Raw genomic sequence first — 25,171 nt, 5'->3', positions numbered from 1 at the left:
TTCCCGTTTTTAGCCTATGTATTATTCCAATAGCAGCCATTGTTTACAGCGTACACCCTTACAGCGTAAACTTTGATACAACACCCAAATTTCTAGAGAAAATACGAAAACTAACCATCGTTACAACATACAGCGCTCTCCCTGTCCACCACAACTTGTGTCGCTACATCTACCTGTATCTACCTGATCTTCGCCCGACAATGCACATTTGTCTATTGCGTTGCTTGGCAATGCTGGCTTTATTCCGTCACGGCCGGTAATAACTGCAGGGCGCCCCGTACGTTTTTCCTCTTGTCATTCAGCACGTGTTTAAATGCCTCCAAAATGAAAGCAGATCAATTTACAAACGAAAGCAGAAATAATTAATTTGACAAATATTTCATTAATATTTTCAGGCCAAATGCCAATTTGGATGCAAATGTTTATTTTAAAAATCCATTTTGACCAGCCGTTGTGTATTTTCGTTGCCGTTTATCGCCGGCCGGCACTAAGTAATTGTGAGTAATTTAAGGAAAATTTCAAGGATCCAAATGAGCTTTGTTGAATTATTTAACAAGTAATAATGTGTTCGTTTGTTTTGTAGTCAATTTATGGGTCTGTTCTATTAAAGTTTTATCATTTACATGGATATTTCGTGAGTTCTTTCATCCATCTTGCACTAAGTGGTTACAACGTTCTGTGCTTATAACGTACATGTTTTTGATATCCCATCTTGTACGTATTAACGAGGTTCGACTGTAACGTCCATATGCAGAATCTGCTGAACATTAAAAGAAGGACAGGAAGAAATCAGAGGCTATTAGCACATGTTAGGGCAACTAAACCGCCTAAGATGTTTGTATGGAACACCATGATACTCAAAATAAAATAAATAAGTATATCAAAAATAAATAAAATGATAAATATTTCAATAATGTATCCTTTTATTTTTAAATAATTTCATTAAAGGTATTAAATTTCATAATAACACTTGTCTTCCATGTATAATTAAACATTTTTACAATTTACATATCGTATTAAGTTTTGTAATAATGTTGCGATATTCATTAGACAATCATTATTATAAAATTATATTTTCACAATAAAGTTGAACTTTTCCCATTATCCACATGCATATTTATACTGCATCAAGAGGTTTTTGCAGGATTGGCACTTCAGCCACCGGATAAAACTCACACTGTTCCATTGGGACTGGTGTGGTGCTGAGGTGTCACCCACTGTACGGCTGCACTCAGGTTCTCATCCCTGAGGTGGTTCGTCGTGTGGTGGGTGCGGTAAGGCACTGTACTCAGTGTGTGCTCCTTACCTCCGTACCTTACCTTACCTTACCTTACCTTACCTTACCTACATCAACACAGTACAAATGTACATGTTAAAAAAAGGTCTTTCAGAACAAAGATATACGTAGATTAATACTTTTCTATTCAAAGTTAAAGGGTTCACCCTTTAATGCATTGTGTTGGTTGCCAAAGGATAATATTTTGCCTTTTAATGATAACCAATGTCCTGGGTATGATGTTAAACTGCATCTGGCCCTGCAAGCGGTTCTCCAACTTGCAGGGAATTTTTGGGGGTTAGTGGTGGGGGGTAGATGGAGCTCGTCAGCCTTGGCAGGCAGACTGTCTAGGAGAAGGAAAACTCTGATTTCAAACCACAGCGCCAGGTGTGTTGGACAGTTTCGACGCGCAACGACCCTGGGTTCACGGACATGTCTTAAGTATTCAGCAACCATGCCCCTGCCAGGGTTACCAGCCCCACTGCCTTGTGGGTATCTCCCGATACTGAGGAGAAAAGGCTACGGGAGTAAACCCAGACAGAAAATCCGGAGTGGAGCCCCTAAGCAACTCCTGCAGCCAAGCTGGTGCCAAATGTATTGCTTTGCTTTCCTTTGGACTTCGCCTGCAAGGCCGAGAGGGGGATGCTAGTGTCCGGGCAGCCTAGTGTCTCCAAAACCTGCGCCCAGGCTTGCGCCCTGTAGAGGTTACTCCAGTGCCGCTGTCTTACAGCGTCATCACAACACGGAAGACAGCAGTTACGAGTTATAAGCCCATGTCCGATTGGCATAGGATAGGGCACTACGGGCTGTCTTCGACGGTGGGAGAATCCATCGTGTTCCACTGGTCAGCTACCGCCCACCTCAAGCTGGACAGCCCCCGGCTAATTGGGTGCCGACCTGCCACGGTCTGCCTGCTTCATTGGCTGCTTGGAGCTTAGAGATAAACTCGACAAGCAGACCGCAAAACATTGCACCAGGCAAATATCAACAGAAGAAAAAACCAGTTCTACGGCTGGGAAGTTGGAATGTCAGAACTATGTGCCCTGGCCATACAGACGACCTTTCTGTCGTTGATGACTGTAGAAAGACCGCCGTCATAAACCGTGAGTTGAAGAAGCTCAATATTGACATCGCTACCCTCCAGGAAACTAGACTCCCTGCAGACGGCAGCCTCAGAGGAAAGGACTACACCTTCTTCTAGCAGGGGAAGAGACCTGAGGAACCACGACAGTATGGCGTTGGCTTTGCCATGAGTAACGCCCTCCTCACCTCAGTGGTGCCTCCAGAAGGCGGCACTGAAAAGATCCTGTCCCTCCGACTCTCCTACTGCACTGGACCCCTGAACATCCTGAGCGTCTATGCTCCAACACTATGCTCTCCTGCAGAGATCAGGGATCAGTTTTACGAGGAACTTTATGCCGCCATTAGAAGAGTACCTTCCTCAGAAGCCTTAGACCTACTCGGCGACTTTAATGCCAGGGTGGGAAGTGACCATGACTCCTGGCCCACATGTCTTAGCCACTTTGGTGTAGGAAAACTTAATGAGAACGGCCAGAGGCTTCTTGAGCTTTGCTCCTACCACGACCTCTGCATTTCAAACACGTTCTTCTCCACCAAACCTCATCACCGAGTATCATGGCGGCACCCCAGGTCCCGCCACTGGCACCAGTTAGTCCTGGTTATCACACGCAGGACTATGCTTTGCAGTATCCTCGTCTCCCGCAGCTATCACAGTGCTGACTGCGATACAGACAACTCCCTGGACGGCAGCAAACTGCGACTTCAGCCTAAGCGTCTCCAACACACAAGGCAGAAAGGGCGGCCACGAATCAACGTAGCTAGAACCTTTGTCCCCGATCTATGCACCCAGTTCGCAGAATCCATCACGCAAGCCTGCCAGGAACCCCCAACAGGCAGCGTAGATGAGAAGTGGAACTTCATTCGGGACACCACATACCATCATGCTATGGCCACCTTTGGCAAGAAGGAGAGAAGAAACCCCGACTAGTTCGACGCAAAAGTCGCAGAGATTGAGCCTGCAGTAGACGCTAAACGTGCAGCGCTCATCAAGCACAAGAACAACCCATCAGAGGGCACTTTAGCTGCACTAAGGAAGGCTAGGAGCGAAGTCCAACGCATGGCCCGCCGCTGCGCCAACGACTATTGACTGAATCTCTGCCTGAGCATCCAGCAAGCTGCTGACAGCGGCAATGCCCGTGGCATGTTCGAAGGCATGAAGAAGGCGATCGGCCTGTCTGCCACCAAGATTGCGCCACTGGAGTCCTCAACCAGCGATATTATCACAGACAGATCCAAACAGATGGAACGATGGGCCGAGCACTACCAACAACTCTACTCCCAGGAATCCGCCGTCACCAAAGATGCTCTGCAGCACATCCAGACCCTGCCAGTCTTAGAGGAGCTCGATGCCATACCTACCCCAGAGGAGCTCAGCAAAGCCATAGACTCCCTAGCCTGCGGAAAAGCTCCAGGTGAAGACGGCATACCCCATCATCAGTCTCAAGAAGACTAACATCATGAGTCAGGATGTCAGCAGCATCCCCAGTATCTGCATCGGTGACGACACTCTGGAGGTAGTGGAAGAGTTAGTCTATCTGGGCTCTACCATCAGCAGTAACCTATCACTTAACACTGAACTTGACAAACGGATCGGCAAGGCCGCCAGAACGATGGCACGCCTCACCAAACGGGTGTGGGAGAACACCATGCTGACCATCAACACCAAGATTCATGTCTATCAGGCCTGCGTCCTCAGCACCCTCTTGTATGTCCGCCAGGAACACAGACTCAACATGTTCCATCTCCGCTGCCTGTGAAGGATACTGGGCATCACATTGCAGGACCTTATTTCCAACACGGTTGTCCTGGAACAGGCAGGCATCCACAGCATGAATGCTCTGCTCACCCAGCGCCGCCTTCGCTGGCTCGGCCACGTTCATCGCATGGACGATGGACGGCTCCCCAAAGAAATCCTCTATGGAAAACTGGGCTCTGGCGTCAGACCAGTGGGGAGGCCAGCACTGTGCTACAAAGACGTCTGCAAGCGTGACATGAAAGTCTGCGACATCAACCCCACAACATGGGAAGCTGCAGCAGCAGATCACAGTGGCTGGATAATTACTCACGAGCCAGGAAATGCTGATAAGCTGTTCAAAATCAGACCAGTGTTGGATACACTAGAGAAAACCTTCCATTCAGCAGTCGACCCTGACCCTGAAGAATTTCAATCAATTGACGAGCAGATTATTGCCTTCAAAAGCCATCTGTCACTCAAGCAGTACATTGCAAAAAAACCCAAACCCTGGGGAGTGAAAGTGTGGGTGAGAGCAGGGACCTCAGGATACATGTATAGATTTGAAGTGTACCAGGGTTCAGCTGGGCGTGGTCGGGACAGTGGATTGAATGGCTGCAGAACTAGTCATAGGCCTCTGTGATGATATAAAGCAGAAGAATCATAAGGTGTTTTTGACAACTCCTTTTGTACCATTCCACTCATTCAGGCACTGCACCAACAAGGCATTTTTAGCACTGGCACATGCAGAGTTAACAGGCTCCAAGGAGCACAGGTGAAACTGAAGAGCGAGAAGAAACTCAAAGAAGAGGGAAGAGGGGCTTGCTCTGTTGTCACCAATGCTGAAAAAATCACCGTCACACGTTGGTTAGACAGTTCAGTGATTCACATGGCATCTTCCTACGCTGGCCAATCCCCACCAGATGTGGCCAAGAGATGGAGCAAGAAAGAAAGGAGTATTTGGAGACACATAGACAATCTTCTTTTCTTGTTGTTAGAAATAGATTATGACAGTTTAGGCTACATAATTCCTCATCGCTGATTTTTCCAAAGGCTAGAACAGTATAAATCTTAAAATATATAGAAATATCTGTTCAACAGAATTAAAACGAAATACATTTTCATACCTTTCATGTAATCAGTTCTATTCATTAGTTTTTGATGGCATATTGCCAAATGCATGCAGTTCACTGAAGTGGGCATGTAAATAACTTTTAGAAGAAATGTATGTTGAAATAAAAAGTTAACAGCTGTTTTTTTTATCCCTTCAGAGAAATAAAACCACATAGGAAAAAAATCCTGACTCAGATATTCATAATTCATGCATGAAAGGGTTAAATATATTATCTGTTCAAATTCTGAAGCATCTTTAATAAATCCCATTTTACACATTTTCCTTTCTGAATTTGCATGGAACATCAGGGATGTACACTATGACACGGTTTCCATATGAATGGGTCACAACAGTCCAATATTAAACCAACTTCCCAGCAGATTCAGAGTTTTTAGTGTCAATGGAGAAAAGATGCATTATTGTTGTTCACAGTGCAGTTTATACACAGTGGCCCATTCTCAACTGACATGCGATCTGACATCAATCAAACAGGACGTCAGTTGAGTAGCTGGTCCTGCAGAGCAGCCCAGGACACATTCGCCTTCACATTGCTATAAGAATGTGGCCATATGCAGCTCAGACCACCTCCCAATGTGGTTTCAGTGATCGGATCTCAGCGAATCTTCAATGTGTCCTGGGTGCCTTCACACCTGTAATTAGCGCTGTCCACTTCTGACTGGATCACTCAGGACGCATGTTAATACCAGGTGGAAACAGGACCAAAGGGTCTATGTCCAGTTTATCCTACCTACAGTCGATAAATCATTCACGAATATCCATCCATCTATCCATCCATCCATCCACCCATCCATCCATCTCCTAACCGGTAATCCAGGTCAGGGTCAGGGGGGGGTGCCTGGAGCCTTTCCCAGGCAGCATAGAGCCCAAGGCTGGGGTCCACCCTGGGCAGGATGATTAATGAATGTGATCTCAGCTAATGAAACAAACTTGTTTTGTCGTCTTGTTTCCTATCTGTAGAAACAAATGGGTGAAACACAGAGGGAATTTCAGCAGAGAATTCAGATGAGAGAGAAGGAGCTGCAGGAGCTGAGAGAGGCTGTGGCCTCATTCACAGTGAGTATGAACCTGAGGAGAAGATAACAGCTGGCTTGTGATCATATTGAATCTTCTTTCAGATTCAACAGATTGCAGATTTACAGACTTGTGAGGATTAATCAAATTAATGCTGCTCTGGGTTATTCTGGGTCAGTGGGATAAAGTTGCTGGATTACAGAGTTTAACCAAGTGTTGCAGCAGTAGTAGCTTATTTATTAAAAAAAATACAATTAAAGGCCCATTTGAGAAAAATTCAACTTTTCACAAACCAGCGTAATGCAAATAAACACAGAAAAAGTCACCTATTAAACTGAGACCTAATGGTGACAACCAACCTGCCCCATACAGCCACCAGTCTCTGCCAAATCCCTGCAGCTGACAATGTTTGAGCTTAATGAGTGATCATTTCCAATCAGTGCTGGCTGGGTTTCAGTACCTGAGGCATCCAGCATGGTGATGCTCCAAACCCCAGTCCTGTGCTGTTTTTATACCTCCTGTCAGCTCACATCTCTATTGTACAATGAGGCTCTCTGGAGTCTCAAAAGGGGCCAATTGTAATTTACCGTCCTCTGCTCCCTGTGTCACCAACAGAGCTCAGCACAGTCAGCAGTGGAGGAGAGCGAGAGGATCTTCGCTGAGATGATTCGCTCCATTAAGAGAAGACGCTCTGAGGTGACAAAGCTGATCAGAGATCAGGAGAAGGCTGTAGTGAGTCAGGCTGAAGGAGACATGGAGAGACTGAAGCAGGAGATTGATGAACTGAAGAGGAGACACTCTGAGCTGGAGCAGCTTTCACACACAGAGGATCACATCCATTTCCTCCAGGTAACAGAACAGCTACTTTGGCAATAAGAAAACCAGAGTATTCAAATGAATGCATATTGCCATTTGTATTTCAGCAGGTCTGTCATTGGTCAGATGTTAATGGTCCTGTTAATTAGATTGCAATACACATTTGTATTGATGAAGCTGTTTAATCAGACTGTGTGTCTGTAGAGGCGCCAGGCTCTTCCTGTCACTCCTAAAGCTGGATTTGGACCCAGAATCTCTGTCAGTCCAAGACCTGATTTTGGGAATTTGAGGAAGGCGGTTTCTGAGCTGAAAAATCAACTGGAGAATGTTTGCAGAATGAAAATGGCAGAGATCCATCACCCAGGTTAATACATTTTCTAGTCTGTTCATGTTAATATAGACCAGGGCTGGCCAATCTTATCCAGAAAGGGCTGGTTTTTCTAGATTACTAATTAGAGGACTGATTGGCTGAAGGGTCTCACACCTGGGGTTGAACAGCTGACCTAAAGGTTACCCCAAAGACCTGCGTACACACTGGCACTTTGCGGGTAAGATTGCCACTCCGATGTAGACCATGGAGAGAGAGTATGCAGTACAGTCAGCCTCACATTTGTGTGACCAAGTCAGTTTGTTTTCAGTAAGTTTAAATCTTTGTGATAACTGGTGAAAGAGCTTCACATTCTACTGGTTGCAAAACCCAGATCACATGAAACATGTTTCTTCTACATTATAGAAAACAAAAATCTGTATTATGTGTCACTTAGCATGATTTGCAGTTTGTTAAAATGCCTCTTATTGTCCCTCATAATGATAATACCCCACTGCTGTTATCTCCACAGTGAGTGAAGTCCATCTCCCACAAGTAAATTCCTTTTACTCACATCTCTGTTTCTCTCTGTCTCCTTCTAGTTACCAAAGACACCGTCCTACCGGTATTAGTGCCCAGGACCAGAGCAGAATTCTTACAATGTGAGTCTGTTCACACACTCGCTTCTCTCTCCCTGTATGAGGTGGAGTGTGTTTTATTGTGTTTTATTGTGTTTCATTTTCTTCTGCTAGAGGAGCTTCTCTTTCTCTCTCCTGCTGCCTCCTGGTCTTTCACATTTACATGAGCTTTTTATCTCAGTAGACTTTGAATCCAATTGCTAAGTAAGGCAAGTTTATTCAGGGTGCTTTTCCACTGCACCAGGTTCGGTACTTTTGGTTCTTTCCCTTTTCCATTGACTTCCAGTCGAGTACCAGTACCAGAAGTTCCAGTACCAAAACCACCATTGCAGCTGGGGTACTTTTTCGGTACTTCGGAACTTTGGTGTGGAACTTACAAACACGTTCATTTGTCAATTTAAAAGACAATTTTAAAAAGTCTAAAAGCCCAAAAAAATAAATAAACAGTTAAATAAAAAGAAGTGATATTGTAGAGGCAGCGTATGACTGAACTTCTGCTAATTTAATTTATTGAAACAAAGCAGCAACAGTAACGTTTTAAGCCCTGATTATAATGAGCTGACAGTGTTAGCAGACCTCAGGTCTTTAGGAAGGTTGTTCCACAGACAGGGAGCATAGAGACTAAAAGCTGCTTCAGCCTGCTTGGTCTTCATTCTGGGACACTGAGTAAACTTTCAGGGGTCTGGATGCTTCACAAGGTTCAAGGAAGTTAGTGCCATTTAGTGCCTTGTAGACAAGTAATATTTAATTATTAATCCTATGATGCTCAGGAAGCCAGTGCAGTGACTAAGGACCTGTGTGATATGCTCCACTTCCTTGGTGTTAGTGAGGACTCTGCTGGCAGCATTCTGGATGAGCTGCAGCTGTCTGACTGATTTATTACCAAGACCTGCAAAGACACCATTTCAATAGTCTAGCCTGCTGGAAATAAACACATGAACAAGCTTTTCCGTATCTGGTTTAGAGAGAAATCCTTCTTTCTCTCTCTTATTGGGCTGGTTTCAGCTTCCGTTGGGTGGATTTTAAGCAGACCTTGGACTGGACCTGGGAACACTGTACTGATGCCTCATTTCCACCAACATGGAGCCAGTGCTGGGCTGGTTGTCACTTGATGCCTTTTCAGAACCTGCCTGCGTCTCCACCAGTTTAAAAAATGAACATAGGTGACAGTGAGAGTAAAGGTTCATATGTATTCAGTTTTGTGGGATTTGTTCTTTTCTGTTCCAGAATAAGTTTTTATAAGCTGCCAACTGTCCTTTTACCGATCGCGCTATTAAAGATGCTAATAACTGAACTTTGCAATCTGCCTCATGATCTCTTCGCCACTCAAGTGCCACAATATTTTATTTATTAGACCTGGTTTTCATTTACAATGCAAAGTTACTCTGATAATAAGCTGGCTAGTTGTTTTACTGCTGCCACCGGAAATATTAGACAAAACTATATTGGTTATTGACTGAATTATCCAGGTATGCGGACGGTTTGGACACGATTATACCCATGATTATAACGCTTTATGGATTCTTTATGACAAGATGATAGGCGCTATAGATACCTTCATAATGCAATACAAAGCATCCTTAATGCTTATACCGATCATTATAATGCATTATAAAGGTATTTATAGTGCACTAAAGATGAGAGCTTCATAAATCATTCATTATGCATAATAAGCATGCCTATAATGTGTTATGCCTTTTGATAAATATTTAAAGCCATGATTATAATGCATTACAATGGATTATTATTTGTTGTGAATTTTTTAAATTACTAACAACATGGCCTTAAGTGTTCCAGAGATTTTATCTGTAATCTGAGCAAATGGAAGCATGTAGATGTTGAACAAAGAGGCCCAATGAGGATTATAATTCTAATTGGTGATCAGTGTTGACACACCACAGCACACAGTGTACAACAATGAAATGCATCCTTTGCTTATGGTACCTCAGCGACGCCTTGCCAGTTGGGGATTCAAACCAACAATCTCTCAATTACTAGTGCGCATCCCTAACCATTAAGCCACCACTGCCCACTGCCAATAACAGACCCCTGAGGAACTCCACATGTAATTTCTGTTCATTCAGATTCATAATTACCCTTCTGACAGAAAGTAGTGCCTGACTTGTAGAAATAATTCAAACTCATTAAATAAGGCAGCGGCTCCACCTCCTTCCCTAAGTGATCTAGTCTCACTGATAAAGGGCAAGTAGGAGTAGCTGGTTTGATCAGGGCTGCTGCATAGTTTTCATTTGACCCCATTTCAGTTTAACGCATAAAAATCAAGGTTTATCTTGATAATAAAATCAGTCATTAATAATGACTTTCCAGCCACAGACCTGATATTCAGTAAAGATCAGTTTAATGTATCAAACACATTGTCTGACCCAGTGTGTAGGTGACACACAACAGGAGTCAGATGAGAGAGAGTAGCTGTGGGCTTTGATGCACTTTGTTCCCCCTGAAGTCAGTCAGAGCAGGAATGGCTGACACTGGGGCTACTTCTCACTGCCTAGTGTGGGCTGTAGCTACAGCAGGGGATCCAAACCAAGTAAGCGGGGGCGGGGGGGGGGCAATGGCCCAGTCATTCTTATATTATGTGAGCTATCTATGAGCAGTAAGGTTGCGGGGGGGGGGGGGCTTCCTTCCTTCACGTTTGCTCCTTTTGTGTATTTGCTGAGTGTACTTTTTCACTCAGTGGTAATTCTTACCTGAAGAACTTTATGCAGCAGTTTGACTGAGCAGATGTTTGGAAAATGACCCGTCCACTTCAAAGACCTTTTACATGGAACAATAACACCTTTTCAAATCAGTCACAAGCTGATTTTTCGCTTATTTTTAATGAATTAGGAAATATTTATACAAACATTATACCTTCACCATTTTCTGACCACTGAGCCATTGACATCCATATATCCATATTGTCATCATCTACTGGATGTAAAATATCTTTATGACGGAAATTAAACAGTTCAATCTTGAAAAATAAAGTAGCTATTTTAAATATAGAATAAACAATTGACTTACACTGGAACAGACCCAATACAGAAAAAAAGTATTGTAATAATAACATTATGTAGCAAAATTTGTCAGAAGGTTTAGTAGTGACTTGGCGCGAATCGGAAGAGATGAAGAAAACTAAATTATAAATGAGATTTACTGCTTTAACCTGCAAACCAGTCAGTCGTCTGACTGATACAGAAAATAATGTAGGAGGTGACTTACAGAATAAATTGGATGATTATATATAAACATAAGGCAGAAGGAGCCTTTGTTAGATTGTGGCAAAAATGGCTTGAAGAAGGTGAGCAGAACTCAGCCTATTTCTTTAGGCTAGAAAGAGAGCAAGTCAGGAACAACAGCATTATGCGGGAGAGGATTTATGGAAATGCTGCAGAAGATTTTTGATTTCTTCTCAAACACCATGGGAATAACTGATATGGATCGTAAACTTTGTGACGTCCCAGTTGGTTTAACTGAGATGTCTGCAGCAATAAATTGCTTAAAAAATAATAAATCGCTGGGAACAGACAGTCTAACCTCAGAATTTTATAAAGCTTTCACTGAAAAACTTGCTCCTTTCTTACAGCAAATATAAAATGAGAGCATAATAAACTCAGTACTTCCTGCCAAATTATGCCAAAGCATAATCAATATAATTTTAAAACCTAATACAGACTTTCTTTTAGTTGATAATTGGCATTCAATATAAAGTTCTAGCTTTGATTCTGGGCAAAAGTGTGGAAAATGACTTTGAACTGTATTTGCCCTCTCCCTCTCTTTCCTTCATTCTTTTTTCTTGTCCTTTCCTTATTCTTTCTCTTCTCTTTTCTTCCGCTTTCGGCTAGTATAAAAGTATATGAATAATTTCATCATGCATTACCTGATGCGATGGGCTGGCCCCCCATCCTGGGTTGTTCCCTGCCTCATGCCCATTGCTTCCGGGATAGGCTCCGGACCCCCTGCAACCCAGTAGGATAAGCAGTTTGGAAAATGGATGGATGGATGGATTACCTGTATTATTTTACTTACTATATTATCTTGTTTTGACATACAATATTCAGTAAAGTTGGGAGGGAAAAATGTTGTACAATCGCAGTGAGCTGCTAATTTTGTAGCACTGCTGCGGCATCTCTATACAGACACTCCTCACTTAAACACCGAGTACCAATCCTACAGCTAGGTCCTTAAGCTAATCCAGAGTCTTTTTTCATCATTGCTGGAGATTTCAATCAGGCAAATCTGAAGCCAGTTTTACCAAAATTCTTCCAACATGTGAACCTCCCAGCTAAAGGGAGAATCTGTCTGGACAATGTTCACACAAACGTTTGTGAGGCCTACAAGGCCTTTCCCCCCCCCACCTCGGCTACTCAGACCATGTCACTGTGTTCATGGTTCCTGTGTATAAATCCCTGCTGAAGCACAACAAACCAGTCAGTAAGAGTGTGGCCAGCTGGTGCCGTCTCAGCTCTCCAAGGCTGCTTTGGATCTACTGACTGGGACATTTTTAAGGAGGCTGCCATAAATGGTGACGCCATCAACCTGGAGGAGTATATAAACTCTGTGATCGATGACCACGAGAGCCGACCAAAGGCCCTGGATGATGAGGGAAGTGCTCACACAGCTAAGAATCAGAAATGCAGCTTTCAGATCTAAAGACAAGGCTGCCCTCAGGACGCCCAGAGGCAACCTGTCCCGAGCTATGAGGATAGCCAATCAGGCACATGCACAGAGGATCAGTGAACACTTTAAATGCACCAAAGACACACGCCGTATATGGCAGGGCATTCAGCCAATCACGATCTACGAGCCCAACCCACACATCAGTGGCAGTGATGTCTCCCTTCCAAATGAGCTAAACAACTGCTTTGTACAGAATAAGCCGACACCGCCCCCCCCCCCCGCCCCCCAAGTGAGGAGCTACTCTGTCTGACCACAGCTGATGTGAGAAGTACTCTATCCACATAAGGCTGCAGGACCTGACAACATACTTGGCTTAGTGCTGAGAGAATGCACTGCCCACCTGGCTGGTGTCCTCACAGAATGCACCTCTTTAAGCCAGTGGTCTGTCCCAGCATGCTTCAAATTAACCACCATCATCCCAGTGCTGTAGAAGCCACCAGTGACAGGCCTGAATGACTACTGCCCAGTAGCACTCATGTCAATCATCATGAAGTGCTTGGAAAGGCTGGTCATGGCAGTAATACATAAAGACCAATCTTCCCACCTCTCTAGACCCTCTCCGATCTGCATACCGGTCCAACAGGTCTACTGAGGACACCGTAGCCTCTGCCCATCACCTTTCCCTGACACATCTGGGTAAGAGAGTCACATATGTCAGGATGTTATTCATAGACTTCAGCTCTACTTTCAATACGTTCCTCAAAAACTGAGGGGGTTAAGCTTGAACACCACTCTCTGCGGCTGGATCTTGGATTTCCTGACAGAGACGCCCCAGTCAGTATGTATGGGCTGCAACACCTCCAACACCATCATCATCAAGTTTGTGGATGATACCACTGTGGTGGGACTGATAAACAGAGAAGATGAATCAGCATACAGAGAAGAGGTGGAAAGTCTGTCCACAAGGTGCAGAGACAACAATCTATCTGGCAACATTGACAAGGCAAAGGAGATGATTGTGGACTTCAGAAGGACATGACCTGCCCACACCCGACTCAGCATCAAAGGTACTGCTGTGGAGATTGTAAGGAGAACCAAGTTCCTCGTTGTGGACATAACTGAGAAACTTACATGGACAAAAAAACACCGCATCCTTATTCAAGAAAGCCCAGCAAAGACTAAACGTCCTGAGGCACTAAAATAAGCAAACCTTCCCCTCCCATCCTCACCATGTTCTATAGAGGCACCATCGTTCTGACTAACTGCATCACCATCTGGTATGGCAGCTGCAACAAATCTGATCACAAGTGCCTGCAGAGAGTAGTGAAGACAGCAGAGAACATTATGGGATGCCTCTCCCTTCTCTACAAGCCGCATTTTGCAAACGCAGTGTCCGCAAGGCCTGCAGCATTGTGCAGGACCCATCACATCCCTCACATGCTCATTTCACACTCCAGCCACCTGAGAGAAGATACTGCAGCATCAGAGCCGGGTCTGCCAGGCTGCGTGGCAGTTTTTACCCCCAGGTTGTCAGGCTCCTCAACACCATGCTGCCCCCCAGGATCCCTCACTCTGCCTCCTCACTGCCTCAACCCCCCCGTAACCCACAACTAAAGGCCACAGACCGACCCTTAAGCGCTGCACTGCACTTAACACTTTGTCACTCTGACATGGGGGCAATAATAAGAATCCCCATTATTCTCTGTCTGCCCCATTATTCTGCTTCTATTCCTATTTTCAGCTGTTATAAATGTTAGACGTGTTACTGCTGTTACTACTATGATCATACACTGTTTTACACTCTGAACTCAGGCTGTTACAGTGTGCATGATGGTGAATTCAGGTCTAACTGACTGCAGAAAAAACATCATATATTTAATATAGTTCTAACAATATTGCACATTACTGTATATTGGACAATCTACTCCTTTTCCTCAGTTGCACTGTCCTGTAAGTCCTTTGCACATTGTCTTGTCATGTTTTCTATATTGGACTAAGTTTATGTTTACACTGTGGGCCCTGAGCTTCGCCATTTCATCTCTCTCTATACTTATATATGGTGCAGATGACAATAAAGTTCAATTTGACTTTGATCTCGGAGTCTTGATCACAGTGCAGCAATTTGGAAAAAGAGGGAACTGAGCTGGAAGGTGAAGCTTTTAATTTACCGGTTGATCTACGTTCCTACCCTCACCTACGGTCATGAGCTCTGGGTGATGACCGAATAAATGAGATTGCAAATACAAACAGCAGAAATGAGTTTCCTCAGCAGGGTGTCTGGGCTCAGCCTTAGAGAGGGTGAGGAGCTCAGACATCCGGGCTCAGAGTAGAACCGCTGCTTCTCTGTATTGAAAGGAGTCAGTTGATGGTTCTAGGATACCTCTTGGACGGCGCCCTGGGGAGGTTTTCAGGGCATGTCCAACCTGGAGGAGGCCAGGGGGGAAAGCCAGAGATTATATATTAAATATACCCTGAGATATTATATATAATATATACAGCATTATATATAGAATATATGTTATATATTAGATAAGTGGCAGAAAATCGATGGATGAATGAATGAAACTGTATTGAAAAATAACGCTGCTTATGAAAGTAGGCAAGTAAGAATTTCAAGTTAGAATTTCATTGTACCTTGTACACGTGACACATAAAACTTATACTGCCAATAAATTTTGAAGACGCTTTACTCAGAAGGACACAATTGTGTTCGGAATATTTTTTTTCTTGTCTCTGAAAATATACAGCTCTTCTGGACACTCATTCTTAAAAAAAATCAGATGCTACTTTAATACTATCTGTACCGTATGAAAAGACAATGTTCCGTGACAATACGTGACCATACTGCCACCCCAATTTCTGGTGGTACTGCACATCGCGCATGCGTCTTGTTGTCTTCATGTAGGCGCGCAGACTCAGCCGGAATCTACACAGAAAACACGTGGCGGCCAGACTGGTACCTCTCCGCGCGCGTACAGGCGGACGTGTGTGTCTGAACTTTTATGATGCATTTTACTCCTCCGCGGATGACCGCCTGCCGCACTCCAGATTTGTCTTCAAACGCCAACATAGATGATTTTGATGAGGTTTGGGGTAGTTTGCAAACCCTACAGCCAATTTTCAAGGTAATAAAACTGTTACATACATATAAATGTGTATGCATATGTGTGCAGACTTGACCCGAAATGACAATCTCACGCCAGCCAGTTGATCAAAGTTAGCAGCCCCGTGAACTGCCGCTCTGAATTTGTAAAACGTAGGGAAACATACACAGACCTCGCGGTTGTAGTACGTGTGCAGGGAATATCAGAATAATAATTTACTACTAATAATACTTAAATAGGACACGTGCGCATGTGCAAAGTACACAGCGTGACCAGGGAAATATGAACGTTTCCATGTACGCAAACGCGGTGTAATACGCGAGTGATGCGCTTTGCGGAGAACCAGCCTAGATGCGTCCGCGTTGGGAGCGTCGCGTCGGCGCGCTGCTGGAGAGAGGTGTGTGTCCAAAGTGGATTAAAAGAAATTCATATTGTGACCTAAAGACAAACTCACTTTTAGTGGTAATCTTTGTCGTATGATTTCATGGTTAATATGTTTGCTGTTTGTAATTTTATTTACCTGTAATTAAGCCTATTAGTTTAACACGCGCATCATTTTGGCGCGTCTTCCCACCGGCGTTGCGCGGGCGTCCGACATTTCTTGAGGTATTTCACATATTTGACTTTTTATATTTTATGTATCGTACAGAATAATAGAGCGCAGGCTAAAGTGCAGTTCGGCCCCAGCGAGTCTCTCAGCGCGGCGTGTCTCACAGCGCAGGGGGCAGCCGGAGCGCCACAGACTCGGGCGGCTACATGAGTATATTGGGAATAAAATGTGTGTATTGGAGCGAGTTCTGTGTTAGTGAGTGTGTGAGGTGTGACAGTGATAATGATGGAGATGCTGGGCTTCGTCATGGGATTAATCGCTCTTCCTCTTGCCTACAGACTCCTGCCAGCTGACGCTGGACCCCAACACAGCAAACAGCCGCCTGTCTCTGTCAGAGGGGAACAGGAAGGTGACATTAGGGGCAGAGCAGCCATATCTTGATCATCCAGAGAGATTTGACTGCTACCTCCAAGTTCTGTGCAGAGAGAGTCTGACTGGTCGCTGTTACTGGGAGGCTGAGTGGAGTGGAAATGGAGCCCTGATAGCAGTGACTTATAAAGGAATCGGGAGGAAAGGAGGGAGTGCTGACTGTGCCCTTGGATTCAATGACAGGTCATGGATGCTGATCTGCTCTCCTTACGGTTACTCTGTCCGGCACAATAATAAACAGACTGTCATACCCATAAAGCCCTCAGGCTCTCGCAGAGTAGGAGTGTATCTGGACCAGGCGGCTGGTACTCTGTCCTTCTACAGAGTCTCCTCTGATGGACTGACCCTCCTGTACAGCTTCACCTCCTCATTCACTGAACCCCTCTATCCAGGGTTTAGGCTTCATTATCCAAACTCTTCCGTGTCGCTGTGCATGCTGGGATAGCTCACTGTCTGCTGGAGGAATCATTTTTACCTTATCAGTGTGTCACATGTCGCTGCTTCTCCGTGGTTAAAAGGTAAAATCTCTGCTTTATAACCAGTATAACCCTTTTTACTCTGTCTGCAGTGTGACGTATGTTAATAAAATAAGTAATTGGGTTCTGTAAGCTGAACAAACATGGAAAATTACTGTTTTTCTCTGACTTATGTTCTATGTTGTCTGTAAATGCACCAAAACTGCCAAAACAAATTCATAGTACATGCAGTTGTACCAATAGAGTGAATTCTGATTCTGAATAAAAAAAATGTAATGAAATCTAAGCCTGATGAGTGAGGGGAGCTTTTCCCCTCCCCTCTATATGTATATTTTATATTTCTGTCTATATATTGCATTTGCTACCTGTACACTGACAATAAAGGCTTCCTATTCTATCCCATTAATGTCCCGGTTCCGCGCTGCCCAGAACGTAACTGAGTAACAGACTTAATCCGCGCTCTCTGCTCACTGAGCGCAGCAGCCTGATATCGCAGCGGCGACGCTTTGGCCAGCAGGGGGCGGCAGACGGCAGACAGTTTATTAACTCAAAACCTACAGCGGTCCTGAGGTAACTTAGTAAAGATAATGATATAATCAAATTAATCATATATTAACTAAGTAAACATAAATAACATAACATCTTAATAAGTCACGTTATTACAACAACAACAGAAAGGCACCTGATCATCAGTGAAGTAGTAGTTGATTATCAATTACCAGAAGAAACATAAATCCTGTTTCATTAGGAATCCTGAGATATATACAGTACTGTGCAAAAGTCTTAGGCAGTCATAGGAAATGTTTAAAGCTATTTATCTGGGTAGTAAATTTATATTTTCTCAGTATGAAAAGCAAAATTTAATATTAGAACATATGCAAATTATGAGTAAAACAAAAAAACTAAAAGGAATTTCTTATGTTCTACAAAAAGTTACTGATATCTTGTTGGATGGCTAGATGAACACCAATATGGTTCCTAAACCTCTCCTCAGGTTCACCTCGGGCATTTCATGTATTTCTTAATTTCACCACCAGCTCAATTAATTCATGAAACTAGTTTTGAAAAGTCACTGAGGTATTGATTAGCTATATGAGGTGAGCTAGTGGTCATGTCAAAACATACATGAGTATATTGAAAATACTGCCAATACTGGGGTGACTTTAGGAGTGATTTTGAAATGGTTAAGGGCAAATAATAACAGACATAATAACATACGTTTAAATAAACATGGAGATCATTTAAAGTTTATGTGACTGCCTAAGACTTTTGCACAGTACTGTATATATATCCATCCATCCATCCATTTTCCAAACCACTTATCCTATTGGGTCGCGGGGGGTCCGGAGCCTATCCCGGAAGCAATGGGCACGAGGCAGGGAACAACCCAGGATGGGGGGCCAGCCCATTGCAGGGCACACTCACACACCATTCACTCACACATGCACACCTATGGGCAATTTAGCGACTCCAATTAGCCTCAGCATGTTTTTGGACTGTGGGGGGAAACCGGAGTACCCGGAGGAAACCCCACGACGACATGGGGAGAACATGCAAACTCCACACACATGTGACCCAGGCGGAGACTCGAACCCAGGTCCCAGAGGTGTGAGGCAACAGTGCTAACCACTGCACCACCATGCCACCCCTTGTGTGTGTGTGTGTGTGTGTGTGTGTGTGTGTGTGTGTGTGTGTGTGTGTGTGTGTGTGTGTGTGTGTGTGTGTGTGTGTGTGTGTGTGTGTGTGTGTGTGTGTGTGTGTGTGTGTGTGTGTGTGTGTGTGTGTGTGTGTGTGTGTGTGTGTGTGTGTGTGTGTGTGTGTGTGTGTGTGTGTGTGTGTGTGTGTGTGTGTGTGTGTGTGTGTGTATATAGAGTCCTTTTTTATTCCACAGAGTTTAGGAATAAAATATAACCCACAATACACTCACAGTGGCACTGCAGTAATACAGATGTACCCCTGAACACAATGGGAAGGTGGATTCTTACTCCCTCTAGTGACGAGCTCCACATTCTGTGCTGCTGCCCCTGCTGGCGGCGTGTTTGTTTCTCTCCCCCCTGTCTAATTTAGACGTGGTGCACTTGTTCCCCTGGGGGTGGGTGTATAAGGTGGGTCCCCGGCTAAGGGGGGAGGAATCGATCCTGTGGCAGCCACCACGCCGGCTTCGGCTCTGCATCAGTGTTTCATTCTCCTTTTCTGTTCTGTTCTCTCCTGTTTGTGCTCTTTGTTAATAAATCATCCCTGACAATCCAACCATCCCGGGTCTGAGTCCGTTTATGCTGCGTCTGACAGCAGCCGGAACAAAACACTTACAGAGACTGAAATGCATGAGGGTTTACAGCCAATATGCACAAGCATTTCTCTCACATCTGTGATACACTTACAGACGGTGACACACATGCAAACAGGGAAATTTATCCCTCTGGTGACACAAACACAGACATTTTTGTCTCCAAAAGCCTACAAATTATCACAGTTGTGTCCAGTTACTGTGACACACGTGTGACACGCATGTAAACTGTCCTTTCACAGTCACAGGACTGACTATTACTGTCATTCCTCTGGGCAAACCCCTAATCGTAACTAAGGTAACCGTATCTTTTATCCAGCTCTGACTTGAACCATAAGTAACCAAACAACATATAAGACTTTTGGCTAAATTCATTGTTTGATTGCATTCATAGATTTTTGTAAAATTGAAGATTATATTATGGAGAGCTGAAAAATGTTCCCACACGCTAAAAAGTAACCAGTTTTGACACATTGTTGGGATGTTTGTTCCTCACAAATGCGGTAAATACAAACCCGTACACACACACACATTCACATACACACTCTGAAAGTCCACATATATCGTTCCATTCACCCTATTCATGTATACCATCGCAGTGGCCGGCGTCCAGGCAGGATGTTCACCAACATACGCAAAAACTTCCGGAGAAAAAACACCGAACCACCCCCATATGTGCACTCATGGTACAACCTCAGCTGCCAAAAAGCAGCTACCATTAGCATTCCATGGGGAGGGGAGGAGAGGCACTCAGGCTGGTGGTAAGGCTGTCCTCCAGGTATTGCAGGCAATCTTTGCTTCCATTTGGGAGTCATGCGTCATCCAAACTGACTGGAAAACGGGACTTGTAGTCCTTATCTGGAAAGGGAAGGGTGATCGCCTGCATTGTGGCAACTACAGGGGGATAACACTGCTCTCAGTGCCTGCTGGGTAAGGTCCTTGCTATGGTCGTCCTTAACAGGATCTGTGATCACTTGCTTGCCTGTCAGTGACCGGAGCAGTCTGGGTTTATGCCTAAGAAATCTACCACCAACAATCTCTGCCTCTTGTACAACCCGGCCCAGTGCATAGCTCAGGTAAATCTGTGCAATCGTCTCACGCTGCCATCTTTGTGCATTTTCAGTTTTTTTTAACTGCACAGTGTTTAATACATTCTAATACTTGCAAAGGATGAAAGTTAACATTGACAACGTGTCTTAAAAGAGGGCTACAGTAAAGAAAACAAAAGTTTCAAGGCAGCATGAAAGTAATGCACAATCAGGGATGTGCAATTTCTGAGGCACATATTCAAAAAAAGTATTTTAATTGTAAAATTGTATTTTATGATTCATATTTGACTTAGTGGAGGCGGCATGGTGGTGCAGTGGTTAGCACTGTTGCCTCACACCTCTGGGACCCAGCTTCGAGTCTCCGGCTGGGTCATGTGTATGTGGAGTTTGCATGTTCTCCCCATGTCATCGTGGGGTTTCCTCCGGGTACTCCGGTTTCCCCCCACAGTCCAAAAACATGCTGAGGCTAATTGGAGTTACTAAATTGCCCGTAGGTGTGCATGTGAGAGTGAATGGTGTGTGAGTGTGCCCTGTGATGGGCTGGCCCCCCATCTTGGGTTGTTCCCTGCCTCGTGCCCATTGCCTCCAGTATAGGCTCCGTAGTCCTTATCTGGAACCCAGTAGGATAAGCGGTTTGGAAAATGGATGGATGGATATTTGACTTAGTTTATGAAATAAAATGTTTTTTTCTAAAGACTTTGATCAGTATTTTTGTATTTTGTAAAACATGAGAAATACTATGTGCATGGTAACGTCATGTGTGCAAAATGTTTGTGCAAAGGGCACAGAGCCACTAGAAGGGCACAGAGCCAGGCTGAGCACCGCAGCGCTATCCAGCCCATGGCTGCCGATGGTCACATTCCACCAGAACCCCCCAACACTAACTCCCCGGGGAACTTCCAAGCAGCAGAGCAGATTCCAACAACTGAGGATCACAGGAAAGGAAAGATTCTGGCAGGAAGAAGAAGATCTTGTGGCCAAAGGTTAAAAATGTAGAAGTTTGGAGAACAAATGTGTTAGAAATGAAATATCACATTAAGCCTGGGTAATTTCACCATTTTCATTACAGGGATATTTGTGAAACTTGTATTTGAAATAAATGTATGTGTTACAGCTTAATAATTTTTTTCATACATTATTTTGTATTTTCAAAATGTCTTTATTGTAAACTGCACAGCATGTGCCGCTGTGAGCACTATCCCCCGTACAGGGAGTGTGGAGAAGAAGCCTTTAACCTGGGCAGGAAATACATTGTTTGTAAGTCGGTCTTAATGAAAGAGGACCAATTTCAGAGGGCTTTAAGGTGAAATATCTAATAATAATATCTGAACATTCAAACACAGCATACAACTGTTTGCAAATTAAAACAATTTCATTTTAAAGAACTGTTTAATCTCAGAGCCAACGGCCATGTGCCCACAAGTATTTGAATTATTATTGTTTATGATTATAAATGCCGAATACATTCCTGGAGCCTTCGATTTAGCATACACAGTGCCCTCTACAGGATTCTGTCGAAACAGCATCTCTCAACCTCGTTCACAAAATGTGCGTCTTTTCACAAAACGTTTTTCTTTGTAAATCCCAAAATCTCCCTATAAATGTATGTATGAATGCTTCTCGTCTTTTTCAGTCACACGACGCCTTCATAAATGAGCTCGCCGATTAATCTGTTTACATGAAAACATCTTAATTGCGTTAAGGCATGTAAACGTAGCTACCTAACAAAAGGTAACTTCGTGACTTAGCAGACTGCATGTTCCTCATCTCCTCTGTATGGACCATAGAGCTGTGTATCGGAGAGTCTGACAACACGCTACGTTTCAAGATACAGGCATTACAATTCAATGCGCTGCTCTATTTTGCCATTCTTTTTTTAAAAAATCTGCTTTTAGGAAAACATGGCATATTATAGAGAGCACATCACCAAATGGATGAAATCTGAGTAAAAACATTTGATTTTTAACGCAATCAGAATAAAGGGGTCTGCATTTACCACAGTCCCCGTAACAATCCAGCATCGTAGCACTACAGCTATTTCGGATTCAGCCAACGAATAACGTTGCTAGTCAGCAGCCTTGTGCTAGCTACTGAAAATTACTAATTACCAATTACTGCATCTAAAAGTAATTATAATAAGGGTGGGATTCGACCGTGTGTCTGCCTGGGGGGTCGCTGGGCCGGCAGTTTGGACGTGTGGTTGGTGCGGCAATGCGCTGCATCAGCGTCTGCTCCCCCGGCCTGACCTGCCCTGTATAATAACATAATCAAGGAAAATAACAGTGGGCTAAAGGTTGCATAGTGATCACATTAACATCGCGTCGATGTTGAAATACATGGTGCAAACAAAAGTAGTGGAATTACACTGACGAGTTACTACGAACACTGCTAGGCAGCTAGGTTTGCTAATGCTAACGTTAGCAGCGCACCCATATGTTACTTCCTCTCGCAAGATAAGGCAGGGTTACTGTCACTGTGTAAATACAATGAGATCTCTTTGGAGCAAGCCTGTCGATACCATGTTAAGTGTAAAACCACAAGTAAAATACCTTGAAAAATAATAGAAATATAGATGGTGCTGAACCATAATGAACAGTGGAGTCATATCAGAGGCTGTGCGTTGTGTTCAGTCACCTTTCACTGTAAATCACACATGGCTTCACAATCTTCTGTGTCTGCTCTGAATCCCTCAGGGCTGGAGTGAAAACTCCATTCACACTAACATGGTGCCAAGGGGTATTGGGTAGACATGATTCTATCCTTTTTGGAAGTAATTTGTTTTACTGATTTAAATAAGTTTAAAAAAATTTCTAAATATAAGGATAGCTCATTGTATCCAAAGGGATGTGCCAAGCTTGCAGTGTTGATGTGCTGCCACCTTCTGGAAAAACGATGAACTGATTTTCAGATTAAGAACATGTATGGTTTTCTGGTATCAGGTGAGATCTGCTCATACTGCGAACCTATGCTTATGGGTTAGGGTTAAGCTTGGGTCTAGAGCTCAGGGTACTTCCAGGCTTGGAGACCAAGGATAAGGTCTCTCTTTCTCCATGTAAGCATTTAATGATGATCCAGCACCAGGGCTTGGGTAAGTCACCATGAGTTGGGAGACTCATTCCCCAGGTAAAGGATGAACGATGTCCATCCAGCCCAGGGATTCTGGTGAACCTCTCCTTACGCTGGAAGCCTCCTCCCTCAGGTAAGGGTTTAAGAATCTCGCGGTACTTCCATTAAGCCTTGGGGTTCTGGATAAAATTCCCAGGGCCATCCAACTGTAGCAGTGTGGAATTTTGCGGGTAGGACTTGTTGATTATTTCCGGTAAGTGTGTGTGGGGACCCCTAGTGTGTGGAGGCGTCATTGGCGTTTCCCGGTCCGGTAACTCCCCTTCCGCACCGCAGTGGTCTGCCGTGGTACGCTGGCATGCTGGCTGAGGTTCACACTTATTCTGTGTCGTGGTGGGAGGTTTTGCTGTTTTAATTAGCGTTAATCCTCTGCTTGATTTTAATGGCTAATGGTAATAGTTTATATTGCAGTGTTTCTCTGCGCGTCTGTGTTGCAGCTCCAGTGGTTGCAAGTTATTCCAGTGACTAGGCCTATAGCTACTTGTCAGTTGCTTTACTTAACGTGTTTTAATTGTAGTTACGGTTGTTGCCAGGATTACAGATTCAGTTGCTCGTCTGCTTCAGTTTATGCCTCTTCCAGCAGATTTGTCAGACACCTTTTTTCTAAACGAAATTGTTAAAAAAAAAAATTTTTTAGCGATTCATTGTGTTTGTTCCGTTGCAGGAAACATAAAATAGTTTGAACCTGCACTGTGGCTGCTGTGTTTCCTACGTCAGTTTTTGTTTTCCGTCAGTCTTGTCTTGTCCTCGGTCGGTCCGATGTCGCCCAACAACTGCTGCTTGAAGCTCCTGATCCTCGGTGGGACATCGGCGATGTGCTGGGAGCCCTGGAACGCGCTAAGGATCGCCGCACCTTTTCCTGCTTTCTGGAGCTGTTTCATTCCCTAGTTCTGCGACTTAACAGACTTTGGGCCGCCCTTTCTTTCTGTTTGGGACTGATACAGAGTGACGGCCTGTATTCTGTTACTCATTGTTTGCCCTCTTCATAGTTTTCAACACTCAGATTCTTGGTGAGATTGGGGTATTTTCTGGGAGACTGTGAGCAGTGGCTGCCTCGATTGATCTGGCTGACTAAGATTTGATTGGTCTGGGGTGGTGGTGTTCACACTTTCACCTTGTGCAGTATATTTGTGTGGGGATCAGTGTGGTGGAGCACAGGTGTGTGTGTGTGTGTGTGTGTGTGTTAGTTTAGGGGACTCTATTCCCCCTTTTGATCAACTTCACCGGACACCTGTCTCTTGCTTGGGTTTAGTCAGCCCGTGGCCAAAGGCTGGTTGCTGGTTTATTTTTTAAGGTTGTTGATGCTAAAGCGCTTGTCTTGTTTCTTTGCTTTATATTTTCAACAACCTGTTAATAGTACAAACACGTCTCCAGCTCCATTCGGTAAATGAACTTGTGTGCTTTTAATTTTAGAGTAATTTTTCCTGTGGTGAAAATCCCCAGGTGGCGTAATCGTGTCCCTGTACTACTGACCGCTCTCTGCCACAAACACTTTACCCTAAACCTAACCCTAATCCTAACCCTAACCATAGCCCCAA

The 25,171-nt window shown here is 44.1% G+C and overlaps 1 protein-coding gene and 1 long non-coding RNA gene across 9 annotated transcripts in view; one reads left to right on the top strand and one right to left on the bottom strand.

Annotated features, from left to right (window-relative positions):
• LOC125740020 (tripartite motif-containing protein 16-like) overlaps positions 1 to 25,171 on the top strand; it is a 411,298-nt gene that overhangs the window by 93,759 nt on the left and 292,368 nt on the right. The window contains exons 3-6 of one of the 6 annotated variants that reach the window (XM_049010696.1): positions 6,181 to 6,276; positions 6,850 to 7,083; positions 7,255 to 7,414; positions 16,608 to 16,678. The exons of 3 other annotated variants lie outside the window; for them this stretch is intronic. In XM_049010696.1, coding sequence (XP_048866653.1) covers positions 6,181 to 6,276; positions 6,850 to 7,083; positions 7,255 to 7,414; positions 16,608 to 16,678 — 561 coding nt within the window. Of the gene's footprint in view, positions 1 to 6,180; positions 6,277 to 6,849; positions 7,084 to 7,254; positions 7,415 to 7,959; positions 8,020 to 16,607; positions 17,176 to 25,171 lie in introns of those variants that run through there. 2 more of the 6 variants (XM_049010689.1, XM_049010697.1) reach the window with 2 other exon arrangements.
• LOC125740033 (uncharacterized) overlaps positions 1 to 25,171 on the bottom strand; it is a 303,704-nt gene that overhangs the window by 1,942 nt on the left and 276,591 nt on the right. The gene's annotated exons all lie outside the window — the stretch shown is intronic.

Source organism: Brienomyrus brachyistius, chromosome 4 (genome assembly GCF_023856365.1).
Source record: "Brienomyrus brachyistius isolate T26 chromosome 4, BBRACH_0.4, whole genome shotgun sequence".
NCBI lineage: Eukaryota > Metazoa > Chordata > Actinopteri > Osteoglossiformes > Mormyridae > Brienomyrus > Brienomyrus brachyistius.
Note: the sequence above shows the minus strand (reverse complement) of the source record. Positions and strands in the feature narration are given on the sequence as shown.